The 27,254-nt window shown below is 36.8% G+C and overlaps 1 protein-coding gene across 1 annotated transcript in view; it reads left to right on the forward strand.

The window, feature by feature from the left end:
* LOC132126489 (protein diaphanous homolog 3-like) overlaps positions 1 to 27,254 on the forward strand; it is a 405,695-nt gene that overhangs the window by 63,934 nt on the left and 314,507 nt on the right. The window contains exons 2-3 of the mRNA XM_059537748.1: positions 11,346 to 11,519; positions 18,588 to 18,692. Coding sequence (XP_059393731.1) covers positions 11,346 to 11,519; positions 18,588 to 18,692 — 279 coding nt within the window. The remainder of the gene's footprint in view (positions 1 to 11,345; positions 11,520 to 18,587; positions 18,693 to 27,254) is intronic.

Here is a 27,254-nt window from a genome sequence, read left to right on the forward strand (position 1 = left end):
GCAGCCAAAAATCTAACACTGCAAACTAAAAAAGGTATTTTAGTTTTACAATGTAACTGTATAAAAAACTGCAACAAATAAGTCTAGGAATATAAAAAATGATATATTAAACAGATAATCTCTTTACAACAAAACAAGTAAAAAACAAGCAACCGTCTAGGCATAATTATTATTATTAATAGAGACGTATTATTATTACTACATAGAGACATAGCTAAATCTACTGTAGGCTACAACAGTAGCTTAATATATTGTCAATTTACTCGCCATGAAGATCTTTGAGTGTCTGTGTTTATGATATGACAGTTTTCTCAAATGAAACGGTAAATTCTCATGAAGTGACGGTTTATGCGTTCGTGTCCTCATATAGTGACACACGGCAGACACTACAAAACAGTGAGCTCCTGTGCATCTGCGCCTGTCACCAACAGAGATGTAGAATTTGCAGGAGTAATATTTAAATAGTATTTTGCAGTTTAATATTCACAGACACTAGTATATATTCTGCTACAGTCTGGAGCCCTGCGCTTAGACTAACACGGAAGCAACTGAACGCAGCTGCGGGTACCGAATATACTCGGGAGTTGGTAACTTACTACCGGTACTACAGAGACGCTGGTATCATCACATTTTTACATTTTCAGCACCGACTTGGTAGTGAAGTGGCAGTACTTGTGGCATCCCTAGTTGCCATCTGGTTGGTCCAGTCTGAAGTACTGCTAAACAGAGGACATACTGCTAACCACTGATCTATAATATAGAAGCGGCTTCACTGTCTGTTGGCAGTTTAGAACGCGATGAGCGATCCAGTCATATATAGATCAGTGCTGCTAACGCGTCGCTGCTCTAAACAGGGGTTGCTTGTGGCAACACAGCACAACTTCCTGTGTTTGCAATGCATTCTGAGCAGCGAAGAAAAACCGTGCAGCGGTTAGGCAAAGCTAGCGGTCATAACTAGGTCTTGAAAATGGTATCGGATCGGTATATGGGTTCATGTACTTGCTGATGCCGATGCCAGAATTTGTTGTGGTATCGGTGATATTTCCGATACTAGTATCGGAATCGGAACAACTCTAAAAATAATTTGCAGACTAGTTTATTTCTTATAGGAGCCAATGGCTCCTTAATTTTTTATTTTTATTTTTATTTTTTTTATCTGGATCCCTGTAGGAAGTTTGCTCCTTCTGTTTGTATTGAGAGAATTCAATGTGATTTTACATGTCTGCACATAATGAATTGAGTGCATATATGCTTGGAGAATGTCACTGCTTATTCATTTAAATGGCTCTTTATTGGGGCAGTGTTACATCTGAATATGAGTGTGCACTTGGTGGGGTTGCTGAAGGCTTTAAGAACAACAGTGGGGAGTTGAATACAAACGGCAGTAGTCTAGACACACCCTGGTGGCTGTGAGAGTCTTCCACCATTGTGTGAAGTTAATTAATTTCTGAAACATGACTCTTATGTTCTCAAGTACTTCACAGAGGGACTCTTGAACCTGAGTATAAAAGCTCATTCAGTGTTTCAAACTGTGGAAAACGTGTAAAGCTTGTAAACATTACATCGTAATAATACATTTACCTCAGAATAACCATTTTGTGTCTTTAAGCTCATTGGTCAGCTAGAAAAATAACTATAAAGAGGAGCATTTAGCTGTATGCACTATTGCATTTTAATATTTTTACTTACATGATTTAACTCCTATAAAATTGTATTTTACTAATGAAGGAAAACGTTCTTCTATGGAACTGTGAAGCACCTTTATTTTTAAGAGTGTATGACAACATTTACAGGATGCATTGAAGAGGAGCCCAAACTCCACTCATTGGCCAAGTGATACTTACGGTCCATGATATTGGTACAAATAATGAACATTTCTTTGTGACTGTAAATTTCAAGTTGGAAAATACATTTAGTTCCCACTTTAAGTGAACCTTAGTTCCCAGGTCATCTACAAGATGGATTAAAATGCTGATGAAGTCAAGAAAAGTTGAGACAAACACATGACAGTAGGATTGAATTGTTAAAATGTAAAAATATAAAAATAAAATAATTAATAAATAAAACACGTTTACTCTGTGGCACCTAAAAAACAATTTTAAATGCACGATCGCTTTTTAGTTTCAATTTTGAGATTCACGATCGCACACTTTGTTTATACTATGGAGCGGCAGTACTTACCACACATTTTACAAGATTAGATGTTTGTCAGTGGTGCTCAGAATCTGCAAATCATTTGCCATTGTCCTCAGTCATCTCTCCTAACTAGACATCGCCCAACCCTAGTGGAAAGGGTATGAACTACACGTTTAAAAAAGTTGCCATATGCTAGTCCCAGGCAGAGATCAGGAGGAGGTGAGCTTTCCAATGTTCCCTGCTTCCAATGTTAAACTTCTCTAAAATGACAACAGAATACCCTGAAAGGTAGAAGGGCCATTTATTAAACACCCTATATGAGGGCTCTGGGACTTATGTTTTTAAAAAAGCTAGCAAGATCTCGCAAGTTGTGAATTGTGATTACATGCATTTTTGTTTTAAGCCAGTCTGAAAAACTTTGAGAGCTTTTTAAAATGTTTGTTTCAAAACAAACAGAGGGGGAGGGAGGACTACCTGGTATTTAGATAATTATAAAGCAAATATAATTACAGCCAAGTAGCACAAGATGTATTCGTTGTCTCCACTAAATTAAGTATGACAGTGGCTTCTTTTTAATTGCATGTTTGGGGTATGTTTTAAATATTTTTTTTTTCTTTTTCTCTCAGGCAGATTGAGAAAACAAACACTGCCAGTGTGACTGACAAGTAGAGGGAAGTTTCTACAATTAGCCTCATGAATATTTACTTTCTTTTTCATGCTTATGATTTTATCAAATCTAATTACTTTTCATTTTTATAGTGTTTATTTATTTATTTATTCTTTTTTTTCCATAAAGGTGACAGTGCATTAGGTACCTTAAGGGTATAATTAATGTCAATTTTTTTTGTTAACTAGAGTGAGTGCATTGTGAAGCTGAAGGCCCTTCTGACGCTTTAAATGGTTTTGTTTGCATAGATGAAGTAATTTTATAAACATAGAAAAGCAAAAACAAAAGAAACATATTGCCATTTGATCCAAATTGACATGGTTTCTTCTTCATTTCTTGGCATAAAGGTTCTTAAAAGTTTTTCAGAAGGTCACTTGTCTTGTTCCTGGTATTTCTTGCTACTTCAGCACTATGTGTGTGTGTGTTTGACTGTTTTGTGTGCTGCTAGCTGAATTAATAGCGCATATAAATGTTTAGAGGGAGGTTGTGAAAATGTAGATTTGTATTTTGACCGATTATAATGCTTGCCATCTGGGATGGAGTCGAACCGTTTGTGTGAGCCGTTCTGGGTTACTGCTAAATAACCCAATTCTCTCTCCTCTAATGTATGATTGGCAAGAACCTAGACTAAGAATACAGGCAGAAATGTGCTGTTTGTTTGCTTTGTTCCTACTTATGAGATTTGACAAACCATTGCTCTAAGGAATTTCCAGAATGAAATGCCGCAACAGCATTAGCAAACATGCTTTTCCTGAGCACCCGCAAAAGCCATTTATTTTCCCATAGTGCACGAGTACGATCCAGAGCAACAGATGGGTCTAATTTTGTCCTTGATCCAACATACAGACATTCCAATTGCATTTAGCATGTTCATATGTCACTGAGGAACATTTTCTCATTTACAATCGCTTATGAAACTTTTTGTCTTTTACACAGATGGCAATATGCAGTGGTGTTCTTGTGACCAGGGAGAGCGGTTACAAAATTACTCTACATGCAATTCAGTTCTCTGTCTTGAATTTTAACTCTCATTCTTTTGTCAGTCATAATCTGAATTGGTCTTTAATGTGCACAGAGAACTGTGCTCAGGTCCCTGAGTAATTGTCAAGGGGTAGGGGTGTAGAATTAAATTAGAAGGCTTTCCCCTCTTGTCTCGATAATTGCATTTCCAATAATTTCTTCATATTATATATGCAAGAATTTCTTCCTTATTTGGACTAATCAACAAATTTGATCTGAGAAAGAGATTTTACAGTTGAGATATTCAGAAACTAAAAAAGCTCTTTCTCTCTCTCTCTCTGTTACATGCCACATGCACGCACATCGAGAGCGATACCAAAGAAAAAGGGTGCCACCCGGAGTTCAATCTCCTGCTTCCACAAACACACCAGCACACAACCCAGAAGTCAAGAAAAGTGGGATTTATTTGTTTACATTGGGATGAGACTTGAGGAATAACTTAGGCTGAGAGGGTTTCAGATGGCCAAAACAATAAACAAAAAGGAGTTTTCTAACTAAGTTTTAAATCCTCTTCCCTGGAATTAAACAATAAATAAAATACAAATCCTTACCTCCCTTGCTGACCATTAAACAGGAGAAAACTATAAAGGAAATAAAAAGGCCTAAAAACCTCTCTCACAGGTTACTTTAAATACATGATGATTAGTTTGCCAATACAATTACCTGCCTAATACCACTACCAGTTCTAACTCCTCACCAGGAGTTTTACATGAACTGGGACACAGCACAGCTCTCTCGGGGTTAACACAACACCGTTTTTAAGCAGAATTCGTACACACATGATCTACACCAAGGAAGCAGGAGGGTGAGCTCGACAAACAGACAATCCTCACTGCTTATATCCACACGTTGAGATGCTTCAGCGGTGCCCACTTAGCAGCTGCACCTGTTGCTTTAATGAGCAGGGAGCGAAAGAGAGAGAGAGACAAGAAAATACACAACACTCACAGGTTAACACTTGTGACACAACAATTACGTTCTAACACGTAACACTCTCTCTCTCTCTCTCTCTCTCTCTCTCTCACTCACTCACTCACTCACACACACACACACACACACATTTGTCTGTTCTGTCTGTTTTGTTATTATATATAAATTATAAATCCTGGAAACTCATTTGCAGGCTAAATTGACAGGTTGATGCATTTTATGCATTGTCTTGTGGATTTCATGTTAATGAAAGACTGGCATATTGATTGATGCTGGTGGTTTTTGTGTAGTGAGATTCTGGATCCTAAGCTTTCTTTGTCAATATTTTCACCATTTAAACATCAGCTTCAGTAAATTAGCTAGAACTGCTTTATGTGTTTATATGCTTATGCTTAAGAGACTCCATAAAGTGCACATTTCTAGCAAGATGCTTTCAAACTTTGGATCTTAAGCCAGCCATTTAATCTAATTTTATTTTAACTAATATTTTAGCATATGTGACAACATAGAACACCATTTTGAATTCTTTGGTCTTAACTTTGACATGGAATTTGTCAAAGTTAGCATAAATTAATCAAATTAAATCTCCATATGGACCAGTATCTGTAAATGTTAAGCCGCAAAAGTCAAATCAAAAGTTAATAATAATGAAATATGAATCCATGTTCTGCGCGTCTCTGTGTGAATTAATGAATGGCAGAGACGTGCGGGTTTGTTTTACTACATAGACTGAAGCGCATGACGCTTGCATTAATTTCAGCATCTGAGCTTCAGAGCTCTCTCTCCATCAAGCGGTCTGAACTTTTCAGTTCATCTTGCTCAGGGACAAATTGGTGTCTCACAGTGGATTCGAACCCGGGTCTCTCACACCAATGGCATGTGTCTTATCCACTGCGCCAACACCACCCCTATGTCCAATAACAAATATTTGTTATTGGAAACAAAGAAAAGAAAAAAGATACACATTATAAATACACATAATATTCAAATAAAACAAGCTTTATTTTTTTAGTTACAGGTTTATTTAGAAGAAGCATTCAAGAAACTGAATTAACAAATTAAAAAAAAACACTAATTACATCAATTATACATTGATTCCTATTAAAGCCGCTGTATTAAAGTTCTTGTTTTTTATTGTTTTATTACAATTAAAGGGAAAGTTTACCCTTAGATTAATTCATTTGCTCACTCTCAGGCTGTTTTAAACTTGAATGAGTTTCTTTCTTCTGTTGAACATAAATGTAATTTTGAAGATAACCAAAGGTAACCAAACATTTGCTGGGACCTCAGTGACTTCCATAGGGATTTTGACAGTATTAGACAACTTAGGTTGTTTAGGTGCTGTGTTTTTTTAGTGCGCGCTTCAGGTGTATGCAGAAGCACAATAACAGTGCGTGAATGGAATGTTTAACCGGGGATCTAACAAAAAATGCTACCTATCATATAGGGGTGCACGATATATATCGACCGATGATTAATGCGCATCACAATTAACAACAGCTCCATGTTGTAACAGCTGCTCTGTGTGAAATCACGCACCTGATGGAATTTACTGCTGATTAGATAACCGGCTTTACTGACTAGATCCGTATTAATCATCGGCCGATATATATCGGTGCACCCCTACTATCAGATTATGGTACCAACCCTGTATTTTTAATACTGTAAGGGTAGGTTTAGGGTTGGGGTAGGTTTACACATTAATAAATCCTCACACCACATAAATATCATGCTGTAAGCAAAATCTGATAGGTAGCATTTTTCACTGTCAAATTATGCTAGCAAAATCTGACACTGTAGCACAAATAGTCAGAACACCAGCAAGGCTTTAAAGCACATGCAGATAATGACTTTTGTGATTGCAATTAAGTGTAGTGTCCATTGAGTGTAACTAACTCTACTGCAGAGTTAACATTTGATTTTAATGTATGTCACATTGTACAGTATATTGAGACGGATCCACGCTGTAGCATACTATAATATTTCTTCAAAAGCAGATTGTGGAGACATTTTAATCATCCACACTGAAAATTCGTAAAATGACACACCCCTAATTTCGATTGAAAAGCCTATAGTAATTTTTGTAGTAAATAATCTTTGAACATGGAAAAAAGTAAAAAAGAAACTCTTAACAAATGCAAAATCAATCAAAAACTATTTTTTAATTATTATTATTATTATTTTTTTTTCCCCAAAACGTTATGGAATTGTTTGTTTGATTTATTTTATTAATTTGTTAGTTAGAGTGGTGAAACAAAGATGTTGCTGTGTGGAATTCTGCAGTGTGTTAGAATTTGATGTACTGGTCTGAATTTCATTAAACGTTGTTGGTATCAAGCCTGTGCAGCTGGACATGTTTCCGCTAGCAGCAGTGTAAGGTAATTAAATATTTTGGATGAAGAACTTTAGGTCATGGAGTGGAGCAGTCAGTTAATTTAAACAGCACCTAGGCCATCTTATCGATGGAACTCAGTAGCCGTTTTTTACCCTCATGGTGAATAGCACCAACTAGCACTGCAATCACCTCCATCCTCCCTTCGATCTCATATCATCCTTCTCGCTTTCTTCACTTCTGCCCTGCTTACTCACTATTCATCTCTTCACCAGGTTTCCTCTTTCCTCAATACATTTTAATCTTCTCTTCTTTAATTCTTTACCTCCTGGGTCCTTTACTCCATCTCTCTCTTTCTCATCGTCCTCCTTTATTGTAGGGTCACTCTTGTGCTCTTAAAATGCATTGTTTCTTTTGCATTATCGATTAGCATCAAAATGTGTTTTAGTTTTTGTTGGTTTGGTATCAATTCTCAGTCTCTAGTTGCTAGAGGGAGGGTAGACCCAGAAACAGGGTAATCAGGATTATGACGAGGTAGATGCTGCCGGGACACTAATTTTCTCTCTCTCTCTCTATCATGCACATGCACCCTAAAGGTGCAGTCCTGAATGAACACATGAGTTAATGGTTATAAGGGTCCAGAAGCAGATGAATGAATGCAAAGAAGAAAAACATAAAGTAATGGTACCAAAACTTAAAAAAAAAAACTTGCTGAAGATGTTCTCCATTCAAGATGTAGGTTAGATGAGTATATGCTTCATTGAAACAGATTTGTAGAAATTTTCTGAAGAAATCTTGTGCGTATCCTTAGTGAACAGGAGCCATCAGAATGAGAGTTCAGACAACTGATAAAAGCATCAATACTCCACACAACTCCAGTCCGTCAATTAATGTTTTGTGAAATGAAAAGCTGGATTGTGGATTTTATGGACTCTTTTTTTTTTTTTGTCCAGAAACGATGATTTCTTAAATGCCTTAATGATTGTATTTCTTACAAACATGCAGCTTTTATTTCAAAAGATGTTCATTTGTCTGAATTCGTGTTTTTTTTAATGTTTTATTTTGATGCTTTTATCAGCTGTTTGGAGTCTCTGATGGCACCCTTTCACTGCAGAGGATCCATTGGTGAGCAAGTCATGTAATGCTAAATTTCTCAAAATGAACAAACCAACTCCTCTTCTGTAAACCTTTGGGTAGCCTGAGGGTGAGTTTATTTTCAGCAAATTTATATTTGGGGTAACTACTCTTTTAATGACAAATGTTGAATTAACAGATACATTTTTGTGGGGAATTTGTTGGGTGGCAGAATGGTGTAGAACATGTTTTCAACGAGTGAATCATGTCCTTAGATAATGGAGGGCTTTTTTCCAAGTGATGGCTGCTGTTTGGTCATGGTAGAAATGTGTTTTGCTGCTGAGAGGCTGAATTACTGAAGAGGGGTCTGTTGGAGTGATCAGAAGAGGAATGAAGGGGACTGGAGCCATTAGTAACATCAAAGTGTCTGTTGGTGAGAAAGGGAGAGAGAGATTGCATGAAAGTAAGGGGCATGCTCACTCATAAACACCTAAACAGCCCTGAAAAGCACTTCATCATCTAGATCAGCTTGCGTCGGCTGTGGTATGATGCCTGTTGTTGTTATCAAGGAAGCGGTTGCACATATTTATTTATCTATTCACTGGTAACAAGTGTAGAATAGCAAAGTGCTTCTTCCCTCCGCTGGGGATGAATCTCTGTGATTAAACTGATCAGTGCCATCACTCAATGTAGCGAAGAGATGCTTTAGGGCAGCGGCAAACCAAATTAGACAGATGATGGTGTCGTTTGGTATCAGACACCACGCATTTGCTCCCTGGATTGGCTCCGTGCACTGTAGTCACTAGCTACACTCTGATCTACTGCTTGTTTAATTAATTTTACATCAGTGTCATTGCTGATTATCTCAGCATGTTGCTCTCCTTCTTACTGAGATAATGCATGATGGGTGGCATCGGCGAAAAATATTTTCTAAGATAACTGCTACTAATTCACCTGCCCCTCGAAAGAAAAGGGCAAGGCCCCTGAAAATTAACCACCTACCTTTTCAGCCAACGCTGACATCTCAATCGCCCATCTTCTCCTCGCTGCGCCCACAGGCAGAGGGAAAGAAAACCGCTCTCTGACAAATCTGATCCAATTAGGAATCATTATCTGTGTGATGCGGGGGCCCACCACCTCGATATAAATCGACGGCAAGTTACTCTGTATCCCCAGACGCTCTGTTTGTTAGGCATGCTGAATGTGAAGCTGACAGACTTCTAATGAAAGTCTTCTTGCAATAAGGAAGCTAAAGCTGATCATAAAGTTCTCAATGCTAATGTGGGTGTTTGATATAGATCTGAAAGCTTTTAAATTTCTGTTCAGTACAGGCTTGCCTTTTGAGGCCATTACTAGGTATGTAAAAGACTGCTAGGCCTTAGATTTGTTGTCTTGTTGCAAAAGTTTTAACCTCATTAACAGTAGTTTGTGCAGTGTTGCCCTTTGTTCTAGTCTTTATAACTGCAGAGCTATAATAATGATGATGGAAAAACTTTTGGGGATGTTCTAGTTATAATAATAATTATAATAATAAAACTTGTTACTACTACTACTAATAATAATTTATTAATATTATTTTGTGCTGTCAATCCGGCCTAACATACATTTTTTTAAATATATTTTTATATTCCAGTAATTTCATATTCAATCTTCAAATTAATGTAGAAACAACAGAAAGACAGTTTATTTTTTTTATATTTGTTTGATTGCATCTTTTTTATGACTGAATACCAATACTCCTGGTGTCTCTAGGAAATAGTTTTTTCCCTCTAATATTTAACCATTAACTATTCAACATTACAGTATAATTGAGAGGTATCAATTTTAATATTTATTAGACTTAAAAAAAAACAGCTTCTAATTTAAGTGATCTTAAAACAATCTTCACATAAACCCAATGTAATAAATGTCATATCTATGCCTTTCAGCAATTACAGAAATTGAATGAAGTTATCAAAAACACTAAATTCTTAATTAAATACAGATGAATCCTTAAATCTACATTAGTTATTGATTTAATCTTTTTTTTGTTCTTTGATTAACAGACATCACAGCAGCTGGGTTATTAGGTTATTTGGCTGATATTACTTTAAGAGCTGCCACTGCTGAACACGACCGGGATCTGATACGCATGCTCTTAGATTCATTCATTGCTCGTAGCGCTTTAATATGAAACTATACAGGCTACAGCGCACACTGCCATAATGTGCATGTTATTGAAGAGCACATGCCATGAGCCCAGTATAAGGGCTGACAGGAAGATTTGTTTTTACTAACATATGGCCTGACAACATCTCATCTGACTGCAGTTCACTGTTCTAATGAAGCTTCTTGTCACCTGTACCATTTCTGCACTCGTTTTACTCCACTCGTTTGTGCTTAGGTTAAGTGGATCTCGAAGTCTACCGTTTGATGTGCTCGTAAATGCATTCTGTGTCTAATAAATGCAATTTTTTTTCAAGAAAAAGAAACAAAAGCAGCAGTTGTGAGTGTGGTGGCCAACCCTAGGTCAGCCCCTGTGTTAACTGTGTAAAATATTTTTAACACCGTTAAACTGGAAAAATTAATCACCTGTGTTAATGTGCTAATTTTGACAACACTAATAATGTTACATAACAATATTATTATGAAAAAAATTAAGTAATGCAATATGAAGAGGGAATGTGTTTTTGCCAGTATAACTTTTGTTATTTTTGTTTTGCTTTTGTTTTCTTATTTATAATTTGGTGATTTAATCATTTTTTCGTAAAACATTTTTGTAATGCAGTTTTTTTTTTTTTATAATTCTTTTAGTAAAATTCAGTTTAGCATTTTTATACATATTTACTTTTTATGCGTTTAACAAAATATATATTTTAAATATACAAAATACAATTTTATTGCAATTTAAAGTAACTTTTTTTTCTTTTTAAATATATTTTAAAACGACATATTTCAGCAGAGATTAATGCAGTCTTTAGTGTCACATGATCCTTTATTTTTAAGGAAACTATGATACCTTTCAGGATCAGAATTTTTTGATAAATAGAATTTATTTGGAAAAATAATGCTTTTGTAACTTTGTCTGTTAACTATTTTTGAATTATAGTTTATATTTTGTGCATTTACATAAATGGATAAATAATCAATAATTACCATCGAGTTAGTCTCACTCATACTCTCTCATATGTCTTATCTTTCTTTTAGCTGGACAGAATTTCCAGTATCCGTATCCCTGGCAGTAAGAAGGAACGGCCACCCCTCTCCCACATGTCCAAGCATTCCTCTTCTGGTGACTGGTCCACTTCCTCTGAATTTGAGGAGCTTTCTTCGAAGATCACTTCAGAGAAGGAAATCCTTGCCCTCTTTGAGAAAATGATGGTAAGATCTAATTGTAGACAAAAAAATTACTTTGAATTAAGTTGTGAAACACAAATTTGTAAATAAAAATAAACATTATCTGAGAGTGAAGTATTTGTTGATCTGCATTCATGCCACTGTACACGTCTACGTACTGTGGCCATATATATATATATATATATATATATATATATATATATATATATATATATATATAAACATCTAATTATCACTCCTTCTCAATGACCTTTATCAACCTTTCAACCACAATAATCACTAGAGGTTTATTTGCAATTATTTTTTAAGGAAACGCAACCTTTTCATAATGAAATGGATTGTTATGGGTCACTGACCTCAATCAGCTCGTATTCATAGTAGAACGAGGCCCTCATGCCTATAAATACATGCATACTCAAACACTTACTCACTTTCGTATCGTATTGAACACGCATTATACAATCACTGACAAATGTTTGCAAGCAGCTTAGCTTGTTATGGTAAATAAAAGAAAATACACAAAAATAAAATAACCCCTACAATCTAGTTATGATTTGGACTTGGACAAAATGTGCACATTTATAACAAAAAATAATTTTGTAGAATGCTTGTTCACTATAATTTCTATTTATTTGAATGTATTGTGCTAATATTTTTCAATTTCAATTTCAAATGTAAAAAGTTTTCACTTTACAAACTGTTTTGACTTTTCTCAATCCTTCAGATTTATGAGGAAGAAAAACAATTCTACAGCTGTTGAAAGTTGAATTCTGTTGCACTTTTGTTACACGTTCATCTCAAGCACATGTATTTCATCAAATTTCCCACAAGTATCGTTTTAAAACATTGCACAGTCTTCCGTTGTCTTAGCGCTATAGTACGGAGGTCCCCGTCAGTGCCCTTTCTAAGAGTGGAGGTGGTGTTGTTAGCAGTTGAGCAGCATCTCCGAGTGCAGGATTGAGTGACAGGAGCAGCCACTGCTGGGTAGAGAAGGAAGAGTGTGGATAACGTGGGCAGAGACGCAGTCATTAGTCACGGCAAGTACGAGTTTGGATACATGAGCATGCCAGCAGAGGTGACAGGGCCAACGGTGGTAATGGATGCCTTTCCGCTCTGCGCCCTGTCCACGTCTATCCCAGCATCCTCCTCTCTCTTTCTCTCTCTCTCTCTCTGACACACGAGTACTGCATCACGCCTGCGAACCCATCAGTGAAATCTTAAACGGCTCTGCTGATCTATCATCTCAGAAAAGGGAAGAAAGGAGAAAGGGAAATAAGACTGGAGGAGACTAGGACAGTTGCGCTCAACATCGTATGCAGCCTTTATTATCTTTATTTATTCTCTCTTCTCTCTTATTGATTTTCGTGTTCTGTCTTTTGCCTAGAGATTTCCTTGCCCTTTCTCTCTGTTGATGGTAGTTGTAAACTGTCCAAGGATGCACCCTAGTTCTTTTCTTTGTCTCCCTATCTGTCAGAGATAGTGGGTTTGAGAAGTGCAGCTTGCTAGTTTGTTTTGGCACAGGACTGTTGCTTCAGTAATCTGGGAAGTAAAATTGCCAAATACATCTGCCAATGCCTGTCTTAGCAGTACAACAGGTTCAAATTTATGAACATGCTCATTTCTGTTTCACCGTTAATTTCAAATCTTTTCAGAAATTGGCCCATTAGATTTCATCAGTCAGTCTTGTATTAGGTACTAATTTTCAGAAGATCTCACAAAATCGCACACAAAAAATGTGTCCACATAGACAACAGATGTTTAGAATTGCCACACTTATAACAACTGAGCAAAATGGCTCCTTTATTCATTAACTGTTTTAATTTTTTAAGTGTAACACTCAGTGACTCCTGCTGAAAACAAGGCATATTTTTGTAATCAGCTTTGACCTTTAGCAACCAAGCATAGCTGCAGAATTACAACATTTCTTAAAAACAAATGAAATAATACCTAACTTTAAATATATAGAAAATGATACAACAGTACTCTGAAATAAATTACAACAACAGTTCTGATGGGGAGGATAACTGCATATAGCTACCTAGTCACTCAAAAAGGGGTCCTTATGGAACACCTTTGAGACATTAACCAATTTAAGTATTTAAAATATTAGATGGAGTTTGTAGTGATGCGAAAAGGCTTACATGCTCAAATTCTGAGTGTGTGTACATTTGTGACCATTTTATAAGTGTAAGAAAAATGCAATGGAAAGCGTTTGGGTCTATTCAGAGTGGAGTCTATTCAGTGGAGTCTGTATGAATGATATAATGATATATTTTTCCATTTATTTTTTTCTGAGCTGTTTTGTCATTGTCTCATTTAGGGCTGGACGAGTAATCGAAACCGAAATTCAGAACCTCTAACCGACGTAATTTTCCCATGTCAGTTATTTCGGTTTTTTAATCCCGTTAATACTTCCCATTTAAAAGCATACTAGCGCGTGTGTAGCCACATGACTCTGCCCCGTCCAGTCAGTGGCATAAAAGCAAAACACGGAGGTGAACGCCAGTTCAACACATAGTGATGGCCTTGTGTCTTCACTAAACTTTGTCAGTTGTATTTGTTTGGACATTCAAGCGATTAGATGATCGGATGTGTATTATTATATCGAGCTACCATGGTCACGCTAGGGCTGTAAAAAAAAATAGAATTAAGAATATTTCTAGAATAAAAAAAAATTTACACATTCGAATGCTAAAATTTTGCATTCGAATTGTAAGTGTCCGTTAAGGAAGCAGCTTTAAGGCCCGCCTCTGGTATACTTCACATTCCGTGTTCTGTTCCGTCTTACACAGTTTCATCCGCACAGTTTTCATAAGGCGGACGAGCTCGACGAGCAGTACCATTTTTGTCATCATTCACCTCGTGCAGGCACTTTTTGAGACCGCGTGGATGAATGCGCGGCTGTCCGCGAGCCCTCTTGATGACGAAAATTACATAATGCGGGCGGTGCCCGGATGCGGATGGTCAAATTATACTTTGGCCTTTATCAGTGGCGCATGAGATGCGATGACAATATAAAAGTGTCATTGCATTATAATGTTTTTGTTAACATATACAGTTGAAGCAACTAGATGCTGCGCTTCTGCGATGTTCATTCAAAATATTGCGGAAAAAGAGAATGTGGAGAAGATCTTGTTCACGTCAAAACTGAAACCAAGCCATTCACAAAGAACGCATTTTCTAGAGAGGGACGTCTTCTATTACCCTTTCACTCGCGTCTCACCTCTGGTCACACAATACAGCCGCATGTTTAGAAAGCCATGTAAAATTAAGGTGGGTTCAGTTTTTTTCAAAAACATTTCTTGAGACTTTATGGTGGGTTATCCCCATCCTACTGCATCTCATGTTTAAATGAAAAATGTACTCTGTGTTATTGGCTTTCACCCCTTTGAATTAAACTATACATGCACACATGGTGCTGTTTTGTTTATAGTTCAAGCTACTTAATTTTAACTGGTTTATAAACATTTTTAAATATTATGCACTTTTTTTTCACAGTCATATTTTCTTATGCTTTGAATAAACGTGCATTAGTAATATTTTGCCCAATGTGCCCTCTTGTGGCCTCAGAAGAGAAGCCAAAAGCTTTTCTTTACCCTAACTAAAATTATGCATTTTAAATTCGAATATAATCTTATAGTCTGAAACGTCTGTCATAGCAAAGCAACACATGCTGTTGTGAATAATTAAGGGAAGCATCTTCTTCAAGTCTCATGAATAATTAAATAGACACAGACACGCCATCAATGTACTATAGTCCATTGACACGTGACAAATTGTGACGTGAACACAATGTCGATTTTATATCCGGAAGATAAAAATTGCACAAAAATTTTTACCAGTAAAAAAAATTAACCAGTTTTCTTCAACAGTTAAAATTATGCTAGCATTGTCTTCTATAGTGTGCAACACAAACACTGCTAAAATCTCAGAAAAAGTAATCTGGGGTTCCATGACCCTTTTAAATGTCCACGAAAAGAAGACACCTTTGTATTGTATTGTGCCATCTCAGGCTATGTAATTTATTGTTTTATGCCTATTTTTCTACCTCATGTTTTGATATTTTTGTCAAGCCTGTTACAGACACAAGCATTGCTATATGCTATAGTTTAATTAGAACTATGTGATAGTTTTACATATATGAGCTGCATTTCGATCTCCCTTTTCACTGGGATGTTTGAAGTTTTGGATTTCAGGGCTCGCAAAATTTCTAAATCCTTGGTAGGAATCCCATCTCAGCAGCTTGGTCCACAAACTCTTCCTCTCCATACACTGTGAGTTTGTGTTGCTTAACATTCATCTAGGACAGAGCTTCCCAAACTTCAGAGGGGTAAGGCCTCCCAAAAACATAGCAAAAGCTACACGACCCCCTCCCCCACCTCCTTGTTAAAAAAAATATAGATTAATAGCCAGGGTCTCCGCGGGTCTTACAAAAAATATACGTTTTTTTTAAGGTCTTAAAATGAATGAAATAGAATGAAAGAAAGATATCGGAAAAACTATTTTCCATGCTAATAGCACAGGCATCATACACCATTTAGGGGGCAGTGTTTTCCCCGTAGGCCTGTCATAGAAACAGACGAAGAAGTGTTTCATTCAGAGTGGCAGACGCGAGCCAAGATGGGAAAGTGCAGTTTTAATGATAACTGGCTCGATGATGAGAAATATAGCGGCTGGTTACAAAAAACGACGGAATACGAAGTGCGGTGCAGACTTTGCAAAAAGACCATACCATTGGGAACAATGGGCTGCAAAGCCCTTGACGCACATATGAAACGGGAGAAGCACAAGCGCTATGCTGACAGTCAGGCAACAACTGTCCCCATTCAGATGTTTGCAGCATCGGTATCTACTTCAAAGGCTAAAGTTACACCCGCGTTGGTGTCTTCGGGTCCCAGTACAAGTAATGCCTTTGGTACATTCTCCCCAACCACTACACTGAAGGCCAAAATGCTGTGGGCTTTGCACACGGTTAGCCGACATCACTCTAAAGAAGACGTGAGCACCAGTGATGCGCGGGTCAATGTATTAATAACCCGCACCCGACCGGCGTTTTCAACTTACCCGCCCGCAACTCGGACCGTAAAAAAAGAAAAAGAAAATATTGAACCCGACCCGCTTCCTGACCCGCATTTTTTAAAAGCAGTAAATGCTCATCGTAGCGTCATTGGGCCATAGACGTAGGAACTAGGCAAAAAAAAAAAAAAAAATTCAAATTTTGTTAAGAATTATACAAAATCGTCAATAAGCTCATAATTTCTACTAAAATAGTCTAGTGTGGCTATGTCTATTTTGATGTTTGAAGTTCAGCAGACAGTGAGGTTCGGGTTTGTTCCGATCAGAGCTTGTGAGCGGAGAGCGCATTTCTGAATATTCTGCTCCGCTCACTTATCTCGAGTGACTCGATTACAAAAAATGATCAAGGCAAATTCCTCTGCCTCGAAGCCTCTTTTAATTTATTTTAAATCTCACGTCAGGTTCTTTCGCAATGATTTTTTTAATGTGACACAACGCGTTTACGTCACCCACAAAGCGGAAGGAGACACAAGGAGTCAGCAGTTTTGATTTGTATTTGAATATAATTTGAATTTGGATAATATTTAATTGCAAATTCGAATTTAGTTTTTCAGCCATTTAGACAGCCCTAGTTCGCACAGCTGCATTGTGGCACGAACACTCATATAAACAGTAGCTGTGAAGATCGCTCGCACAGAGGAACGCAGAAACTAGCTGTCAGCGCTGTCCTGTGATTTATCACTAAAGTAGCTTAGAATCTCAAAACTTATAGCATATTTTTCTACTTTTGAAGGAACTAGGCTATTTACAACCCACAGCTTCACAATAATAGAGAGGGTATGACTAATTCACACACGCAATCACTCGTACTGGTACTGTGCTAATTTATCTTTATCTGATCTTTAATTATCTCTTACACCGAGCAATAATCTGTAAGAAATGTTACAAACATAGATAAAATAACTGCTAATAGTGAGCTATTATGTCAGATCGCTTTTTCAATAGGAAAAATATCTCACCTTTAATAGTCAATCATAATTACAGTACAAACCTTGTCAGTGAACTATGAGGGCAAAAAAAAAACAAAAAAAAAAACAGAAACAAAATAATCGTTCATTAATCGTAATCGAGGTAAAATGTTCAATTAATCGAGGTTTTGATTTTAGGCCATAATCGTCCAGCCCTAGTCTCATTAATATTACAATATATATTGTTTATGCAGTGGTGTTGACATAAATTCATCATATACTGTATGCTTTGATATGAATATTTCATAAATTATTTAAATGGCCAAAAAGTGAAATTTCTTAACTTTTCGTGTCTGTATCCTTACTGTTTGAAATATATTATTTTTCAAATACATTTGTGTGCTGAATTGTGTTGTTGTGCATTCAAAACTTCCACTTAGTGTATCAAAAATATAGGTGAAATTTGACAACCCTAAATGACTAACAATTTTTCCAAATTATAAACTGATGCAAATTTTGCAGAAACAAAATGGTTTTTATTACTAATGCCATCCTAAAGACATGTTGAAGAATAACAAAAAACATAATTAATATAAATGCTTGGGTCTGTAAGTGTTAAAGATACGTAAAAGATCCTTTTTTTTTTTTTTTGCTTAAGATGCATTATCAGTATTCTTTGTGTTTTTCTCATTCTCATCTACTTACCTTTTTCTTAATGTCATAAAATACAGGGAAGATGTATTTGCTTGATGGATTTACAAGCAGAGGTTGACTTCCTGCGGTTTAATTTATTCTCAGTTCCAAAAAGAACAGGTGCTAGGCATGATTTGATTCATGTAAGGCTTTTGAAATGGCAAGATGCAAAGATGCTCTTTACCTTTCTCCACTGTTTACATTAAGCATCTCCAGTACTATTTTCTTTTGATTAGAACTATATTGAAATCAGTAAATGATTTGATATAACCTTTCCTTTGGGGTCAGAGGTTTTGCCACTTATGATGGAGAATCTCATAAAGCAGTTCATAATACCGTTGATCTTAAGAAGATTTTTCTTGTAAAAAGATTCCTTTTTCTTCTTTAACATACAGTATGTGGTTTGTGTTTTCAGGAGGATATGAATCTTAATGAAGAGAAGAAAGCTCCTCTCAGAGAAAAAGACTTGAGCACAAAAAGGGAGATGGTCCTTCAGTACATCATCACAGCTGCAAAACCCGTAAGTCAAAGAATGATCGCAGCCACACAGACTCACATATAAACCTGAAAGGATGAGCAGTAAATACATTTGATTCCTGTTCTGTCCCTTTGAGCTTTCTTTTGCTTCATAATGGATACTAACCATGATACTAAATAAGAAGACAGACTCTTTTGACCTAACTGTCATCCAATCAGTTTGTGTGTCGAATATTTCAGCATTTTTGTAAGAAAGAAAATAATAAGCAAAGGTGCAGAATCACCACAGAGACACCGTGTGCCTTTGTGTCCATGTTCATTTGTTGTTGTGTGCCTTTGCCAACTACGTACGAGGCTGTTATTGTACTTGGTGGGTTTGCCCCGATAAAAATATCTGTAACTGCAGGCCTGTTATGAGGACATTGACAGGCTAAAGACTGTATTTATCGGAGATGATTGCCCTCATTTTAGTTTGTCTCTTTTGTTCTCTTGTCCTAAGGTGAGAGGGGAGGCATTGTACCTCCTCATGTATACTTATGAACTCATAATGCTGTTGTAAAGGATGGAAGAATCATCTTCCAATGTGTAGTTTGCTTTTCTGCAAATAGTCTGGAGCTTTTTATGCTAGAATACTGGAGGGAAATACGGAATACTGTTGAGAAATAAAGATATTTATATAAGTGTCATTCCACGAAATCGGTGGAAATCGGAAATTTGCACTCTTCATTGAAAACGTATGAATGCACTGTTGCACCTCTGAGAACTTTTAAGGCTTATACTGTGGTGTTTATATGTGCCTTTTGACGTGTTTTGTCACAGAGCTGTAAAAACGGTTATGCTCACTAAGTGAATGAATCGTGTTTGTGCTGAACTCTTATTACAAAGCAAAAACAAACACTCTTCTTTGATCCATTAACCTTTCTCTCCGTTAATGTGCGCGATGTCATCTTATAGTCTGAAACGTCTGTCATAGCAAAGCAACACATGCTGTTGTGAATAATTAAGGGAAGCATCTTCTTCAAGTCTCATGAATAATTAAATAGACACAGACATGCCATCAATGTACTATAGTCCATTGACACGTGACAAATTGTGACGTGAACACAATGTCGATTTTATATCCGGAAGATAAAAATTGCACAAAATTTTTTACCAGTAAATAAAATTAACCAGTTTTCTTCAACAGTTAAAATTACGCTAGCATTGTCTTCTATGGTGTGCAACACAAACACTGCTAAAATCTCAGAAAAAGTAATCTGGGGTTCCATGACCCTTTTAAATGTCCACGAAATGAAGACACCTTTGTATTGTATTGTGCCATCTCAGGCTATGTAATTTATTGTTTTATGCCTATTTTTCTACCTCATGTTTTGATATTTTTGTCAAGCCTGTTACAGACACAAGCATTGCTATATGCTATAGTTTAATTAGAACTATGTGATAGTTTTACATATATGAGCAGCATTTCGATCTCCCTTTTCACTGGGATGTTTGAAGTTTTGGATTTCCGGGCTCGCAAAATTTCTAAATCCTTGGTAGGAATCCCATCTCAGCAGCTTGGTCCACAAACTCTTCCTCTCCATACACTGTGAGTTTGTGTTGCTTAACATTCATCTAGGACAGAGCTTCCCAAACTTCAGAGGGGTAAGGCCTCCCAAAAACATAGCAAAAGCTACACGACCCCCTCCCCCACCTCCTTGTTAAAAAAAATATAGATTAATAGCCAGGGTCTCCGCGGATCCTTAAAAAATATTAAAACGTCTTACAAAAAATATAAGTTTTTTTTAAGATCTTAAAATGAATGAAATAGAATGAAAGAAAGATATCGGAAAAACTATTTTCCATGCTAATAGCACAGGCATCATACACCATTTAGGGGGCAGTGTTTTCCCTGTAGGCCTGTCATAGAAACAGACGAAGAAGTGTTTCATTCAGAGTGGCAGACGTGAGCCAAGATGGGAAAGTGCAGTTTTAATGATAACTGGCTCGATGATGAGAAATATAGCGGCTGGTTACAAAAAACGACGGAATACGAAGGAATACGGAATTAAATTAATTGAACCCGACCCGCTTCCTGACCCGCATTTTTTAAAAGCAGTAAATGCTCATCGTAGCGTCATTGGGCCATAGACGTAGGAACTAGGCAAAAAAAAAAAAAAATTCAAATTTTGTTAAGAATTATACAAAATCGTCAATAAGCTCATAATTTCTACTAAAATAGTCTAGTGTGGCTATGTCTATTTTGATGTTTGAAGTTCAGCAGACAGTGAGGTTCGGGTTTGTTCCGATCAGAGCTCGTGAGCGGAGAGCGCATTTCTGAATATTCTGCTCCGCTCACTCATCTCGAGTGACTCGATTACAAAAAATGATCAAGGCAAATTCCTCTGCCTCGAAGCCTCTTTTAATTTATTTTAAATCTCACGTCAGGTTCTTTCGCAATGATTTTTTTAATGTGACACAACGCGTTTACGTCACCCACAAAGCGGAAGGAGACACAAGGAGTCAGCAGTGTTTTGATTTGAGGGCACTGGCAAACGTAAAGAGAATGTCGTGGCGTGTGAGCATTGCAAGATAGAGCTGGCATACCACAACTAGGGCCCTATGATTTCTGTGATGCAGAAAACGCGGAGGGAATCGCGGAATCCAGTCATAAAAACGGAATTTACAGTTTAACGTGGAATGGCACAGAATTTGCCAAATTTTGAATGAATTAATCAAAAATAGGTCATTGCACTTACATCAAATCACGATATGGACTAATATCTGTAAATATTAAGCCGGAACAGTCTATTTAAATATGAATCCTGCATGTTCTGCGTGTCTGTGTTAATGAATGGAGCAGAAGCACGTCTTCCTTTATCACACACACAGAAGCTCGCGTGACGCTCGCGGTAATTTCAGCGTCTGCTGTCTCACTAAATAAGGACGTGAACACATGAACAACATCTCCAGAACTGCTCTGACAGTCACTTCATGAGCATTTGACCGTTTGATTTGAGTAAAACTAGCATCACATCACATACACAGAACTGCAAAGGTACATCAACCCATCAAAATAAAAGTCCGGTTTAGTTATTGCGGTTTAGTACCAAAAAGTTAAGTTTGCTTAATTTTCAATAATTAAAAGATAAATTAAATTAATGTTTTATGTGTTTAATGTTTAATGTGCATCTCAGAAAATGCTTTATTTTAAACCCCAACTGAATGGCACTTAAATTCACTTAATTCATCTGTCAACTTTATTTTCATTGTTCACAGTACAAGTACAGACAGAGAAACAATGGGTACTAATTAAATGTTTATTTTTGATGTATGCATAGCATTCTATTTTCTATTTTTTTTTTCTAAAAAAGGAAACTTAGTTGTTTATTTTAAGAGACCCAGGAGTCTTATTTTCTCTTGCATAATTAATATTGCACTTTAAGCAAAAACACATTTTATCCGATTACTCGATTAATCGATGGAATTTTTGGTAGAATACTCGATTACTAAAATATTCGATAGCTACAGCCCTAAACTAGTGTTTTCTGTGTCGCTGCAAAGATGAAGTTGACGATGCTGACTCGCCACGCCAGAGAGAAATGCATATTTCATATGGATTACATAATCAGAGAGTAGCCTACTTATTTTGGTTAAAATAGACATTTCAAGCTTTCTGCAATATATAGCCTATATTTCTCAAATCTGTGAGGCACAAGCTGAGTTTCGGCACCCTCCAGTTCACATGCAATGCAAGTGATCGTGCCGGCGCCTCATTACATTGTCTGCTATATATTTGCTTCTTATTTATTAAATACGGCCATTTTATTGATAAAACATTGATCAAAATTAAAATTGTGTCTAGTACTAAATAAATCACAAAGGTTTATTTGGCATCTTTATTTTAAACGACCCAACCGGCCGCGACCCGAATATCATTAAAAATATTTTTGGATGACTCGTAACCGCTGGTAACTGCGGGTGACCGCAGGACAGGGTTGCCAACTCTCACGCATCTGGCGTGACACTCACGCTTGGACTTCAGCGTGAGATTGATGCTGAAAGCGTGAGTGTCACGCCAGATGCGTTAGAGTTGGCAACCCTGCCGCAGGCACCCGCTCATTTTGGATCAACACGCGCATCACTGGTGAGCACCGTCTTCAGGGCAATGTTCCCTGACTGGGAATGTGCAAAAACATTTAGTTGTGGCAAGGACAAAACCTCTTATCTTGCTTGATTTGGACTTGTTCCGTACATATAAAGGCAACGTCTGTCAAGTGTGAATCAAGGCAGCTTCGTTCTCATGTTTGACGAAAGCATGAATAGGACAACCAAAAGCAAACAACTGGATTTGCATGTCAGGTACTGAACTGGGATGCTTAACGGATCAACAGTAAAAATTGAGCAAGAATATTGGGGTTCTTTGCTGTTGTTTGGACACTAATTCCCTTTTTTTACTCAGTCCATTTTTTGGACTGTGTTTAACTTGTCATTTGCAATTTGATTTGTTTACGCACTGTTTGTACGTTATTTACAGCAGTATTGTTGTAGTATTGAGAAGGCAGTTGCCTGACAATTTATGTTGCTAAATATGCACTGACTATTTGCACTGTTGCTCAAATACAAATGTGCTTTGTTAACCTGAACAGCCTAGAGTGTCATATATATATATATATTTATTTATTTTTTGCCAGGATAATGGTCTTAATTTTTATTCTTGAAGGTCTTAAAAAGGTATTAAAAGTCATTAAATTTGTTGATCAAAAATGTGCAGATACCCTGATAGTATTAAATAGACACAGACACGCCAATGTTATTTCAACTCTGTGAAATAAGGTTAGAGACAGGGATGATCTGATCCGCTTTTTTTTGCCTCCAATACCGATTCCGATATCTAGGGTTCAGTATTGGCTGACCAATAATAATTAAGTTTTTTTCCCCTCTTTTAAATGAATGTAGAATTTATATCTCTCTGTGTGTGGAACTGATAATATTTTTTTTTACAATCTACTAGATACAGACTATTTCATTATAAAAAATTAATAAACAATAAATATGGAAAACCATAGGCCTATGCATATTCAAAATCTATGACAAAAATGTATCATAAACTAGGATAGTGGATCATTCGGCAGCAAAAGTTATTTTAGAAAAATCTGTGAACAGTGATTTTAGAAATTAACAATTTTGTGAAAAAACTATTTTGTGGGGAACAAATAAAAGTGTTGCACTAAATATGGTAAAATGTTACACATTGCTATTTGTATTATTATAAAATCTGTTCATTAAAAACATTAATTAAAATAAATGTATTTTAAATGTATAGCATATTTTTTAATAAGGCAACAACATATGATAGATACGATATACGGACAAAACAAATACAGTTCAGAACGAAGCTTTTACAATGTGCGCATCCAGTGTGCAGAACGATGCGCTTGAGGATACATGGCATCACAGCCTGAGAGAGCCTGAAGGCCTCAATATACTTCAAATGAAATCGAAGAATGAACTGATATGTCATTTCGAACAAAATCAGATGTCATCGTTATGAAACCACAAAACGCATATCCGCATTTGTCGACCCCAGAGGGTTATCATTTATTAACATATTAAAGGTCGACCGATAGTGGATTTTTTCCAATACCGATAGCTAGGTTGGACCACACTGGCCGATACCTATTAATTTACTGATCGTTTTTAAAATGCATACTGAATAAAAACTAAAATAGTGCTTTATAAAAAAAAAACAGTATTGAACTATACTAGTAGAAGTAGTAATTATAACAATAATAATAGTAAAAGTAAATGTTTAAATTACCGCACTCTAACAAGAAACAAAGCTTACACAGCTTTCAATAATCATAATGTTACAGATGGACTCTTATTTGAAAGTGTTAACATTTCATTCATCAGTCATGATTAAAGATGCATATCTTTATATACACAAGGCCACAGCATTACAATTATACCAGCACAATGTATACTTTCACACTTCTATTCTTGAACACTTGATAATTATCCAATCAAAATAAAAGGGCAGCGCTGAGTCTAGGAGAACTCACTTGTATCACACACACTCTGGACGCATCGCGTTCAACTTGAGCACATTCAACTTTATTTAATCACCAAACGGACACAAGTTTACTTCAAGAATGAAGAATGAGGCATAGATAAGTTTAAGTTTAAGTTCAGTGTTTAAAAAACAGAGCAAACGGAAAGAGTGATCGATATTATAGCTCTATAAATGAAGCATACAGACATTATTATTGGGGAAGTCGTGGCCTAATGGTTAGAGAGTCGGACTCCCAATCGAAAGGTTGTGAGTTCGAGTCCCGGGCCGGCAGGAATTGTGGGTGGGGGGAGTGCATGTACAGTTCTCTCTCCACCTTCAATACCACGACTTAGGTGCCCTTGAGCAAGGCATCGAACCCCCAACTGCTCCCCGGGCGCCGCAGCATAAAATGGCTGCCCACTGCTCCGGGTGTATGCTCACAGTGTGTGTGTGTGTGTTCACTGCTCTGTGTGTGTGTGCATTTCGGATGGGTTAAATGCAGAGCACAAATTCTGAGTATGGGTCACTATACTTGGCTGAATGTCACTTCACTTCACTTCACTTCACTTCACTTCACTTCACTTATTAGAGCCACAGAAGGACAAACGTTTCAATGTAAATGCTCAATATACAATTCATTATCTACATTAATAATGATTCAGGGCAAATATCTCATTTAATGGAAAATGATTTGAATGGCGCGGCAGGATTTTCTTTCAGCTGCATTCAAATCCGGGTCTGAAATTTCTCGCTCTGTTCAGCCTGCAGCATCACGTTTCTAAACAAATAGCACATGCTGTCAATGATTTCAACCACTAGAGGCCGCTCTCGGACTGTATAATGAAAACACTCTTCTCAACCGCTCCAGCAATGGACCCAACCCGGAAAACTAACTGATTCGTTTTCTGATTGTTACAGATTATTACCATAACCGATTTTTCCAGCAATCAACTATCGGTGCCGATTCATTGGCAAAACCGATACATCGGTCGATATCTACATAATATACTTCAGTCAGTTTATAGGTTAATGAACTTGCTGCTTGATTTGCATTTAAATTTACTAGTTTAGTATTAGGATAAAAAAAAAAGCCTCAGGTACTTGATGGAGACTGGAGTCTTTGCCCCAAGCACTTGTTTACATGCTTGTACATGTTGGTTGGAGCTACCTGCATTAAATTAATTGCTTAGTTCTAAGCCACACAGCTTAGAGGATTGTCTGTTTTTTTTAAGTCCCTATGTATTTGCGTACACATCTTAGAATTGTGTTTTTCACAAATCCTCCAGTTCTTCATTGCACGACATGCTCCACACAAGTGGAAAGTCTATATGCAGGATTCAAGCAAGGTGGATAAAAATGCATTTTTTCCTAACAAAATTAGTTCCCCAATCTAATCCTCCTGTCGGTTAGCTTTGCGTTCGTTTACAGGGCCTGTGAATGATGGAAGAGGAACAAGAACAAGGGAGTTTAATTATAATGCTGTTCCTCTCTTTCCGCTGAGAATTTAATTATTTTGGAGTGCTTGGAGATTTCAGGAAGATTCAATTTGGATTGTATTTGCTATCTGGAGTGGCTGGTCGGGACTTGTGGTTATTCTCCAATCAGCTCTAATCTCCTTCTGCTTTTGGATTGCTGAAATTCATAGACCTTGGAAAATCATGATGATAAAACTGCCAATGTATTGGAATCTATTGTATTTCTAAGAGAAATGACCTCAGAATAGATGACCCAACATCTGTCTTTCTCCAAAAAAAGAAACTAAAACTTTTTGAAGGCAAAAAAAAAAGTTTTTTACAGAAATCAAGTTTTTTTTTAAAAGTAATACTATTAAAACGTTATTGTAAATGCTCCTTAACCTGCATTCTAAATACTTTTAACACTTTTTCCCCCTATAAATGCAAATTTGAATTAGTTACTCTAATTCATGTTAATGTTTTGTTTTTTTCTTTCTTTATTTTGTTGTATTACAGTTTGTGACATTTCACTTTTTTAATTGAGTCTCATTTTTATTATCAGACTTGTATTCCTGGGCTTTTGGTTTAGACTGACTGTTCATTCAAGCTACCCACCAACTACTCGACTTTGAAAATATGAAGTTTTTCGCATCCTTTCTTGTTAGGTTATACACAGCTTATTGCAAAGCCATTTTTAAAAATCAAATATGTTGGACAGAACGGACGGTGATGTATTGGTGTTTTCGAAATTTCCCTTTTCATACTCAAATAAGCTTCTTCTTACACTGCTTTGACTAGTTTGATGGATGGACATTACTTTAAATGTGGAAAACGTCCTGAAGTTTCTCTCTCCCTCTCTCCTGCACTTGCCTGCTCCTGCCCTCCTTCATCTCTCACTCTCTCCATCTCTTGTCTTTTGACATTCAGGCCCAGTTGTTTACCCCCTGTCTGTTCTTGACGAATAATTGCCTCTCTCAGTGAAGCCTTTCCTGTTGGCTCTGGTCCTTCGTCTTGCCTGGTAATTGAAGCTATAGATTCTGGCATAGGCTCCTCTCCCTCTCTCTGTTAATAACATTCACCTTTAAAAACATTCACCTTGTCATTGCCAGCATAGAGT

This window comes from Carassius carassius, chromosome 44, assembly GCF_963082965.1.
Source record: "Carassius carassius chromosome 44, fCarCar2.1, whole genome shotgun sequence".
Classification (NCBI taxonomy): domain Eukaryota; kingdom Metazoa; phylum Chordata; class Actinopteri; order Cypriniformes; family Cyprinidae; genus Carassius; species Carassius carassius.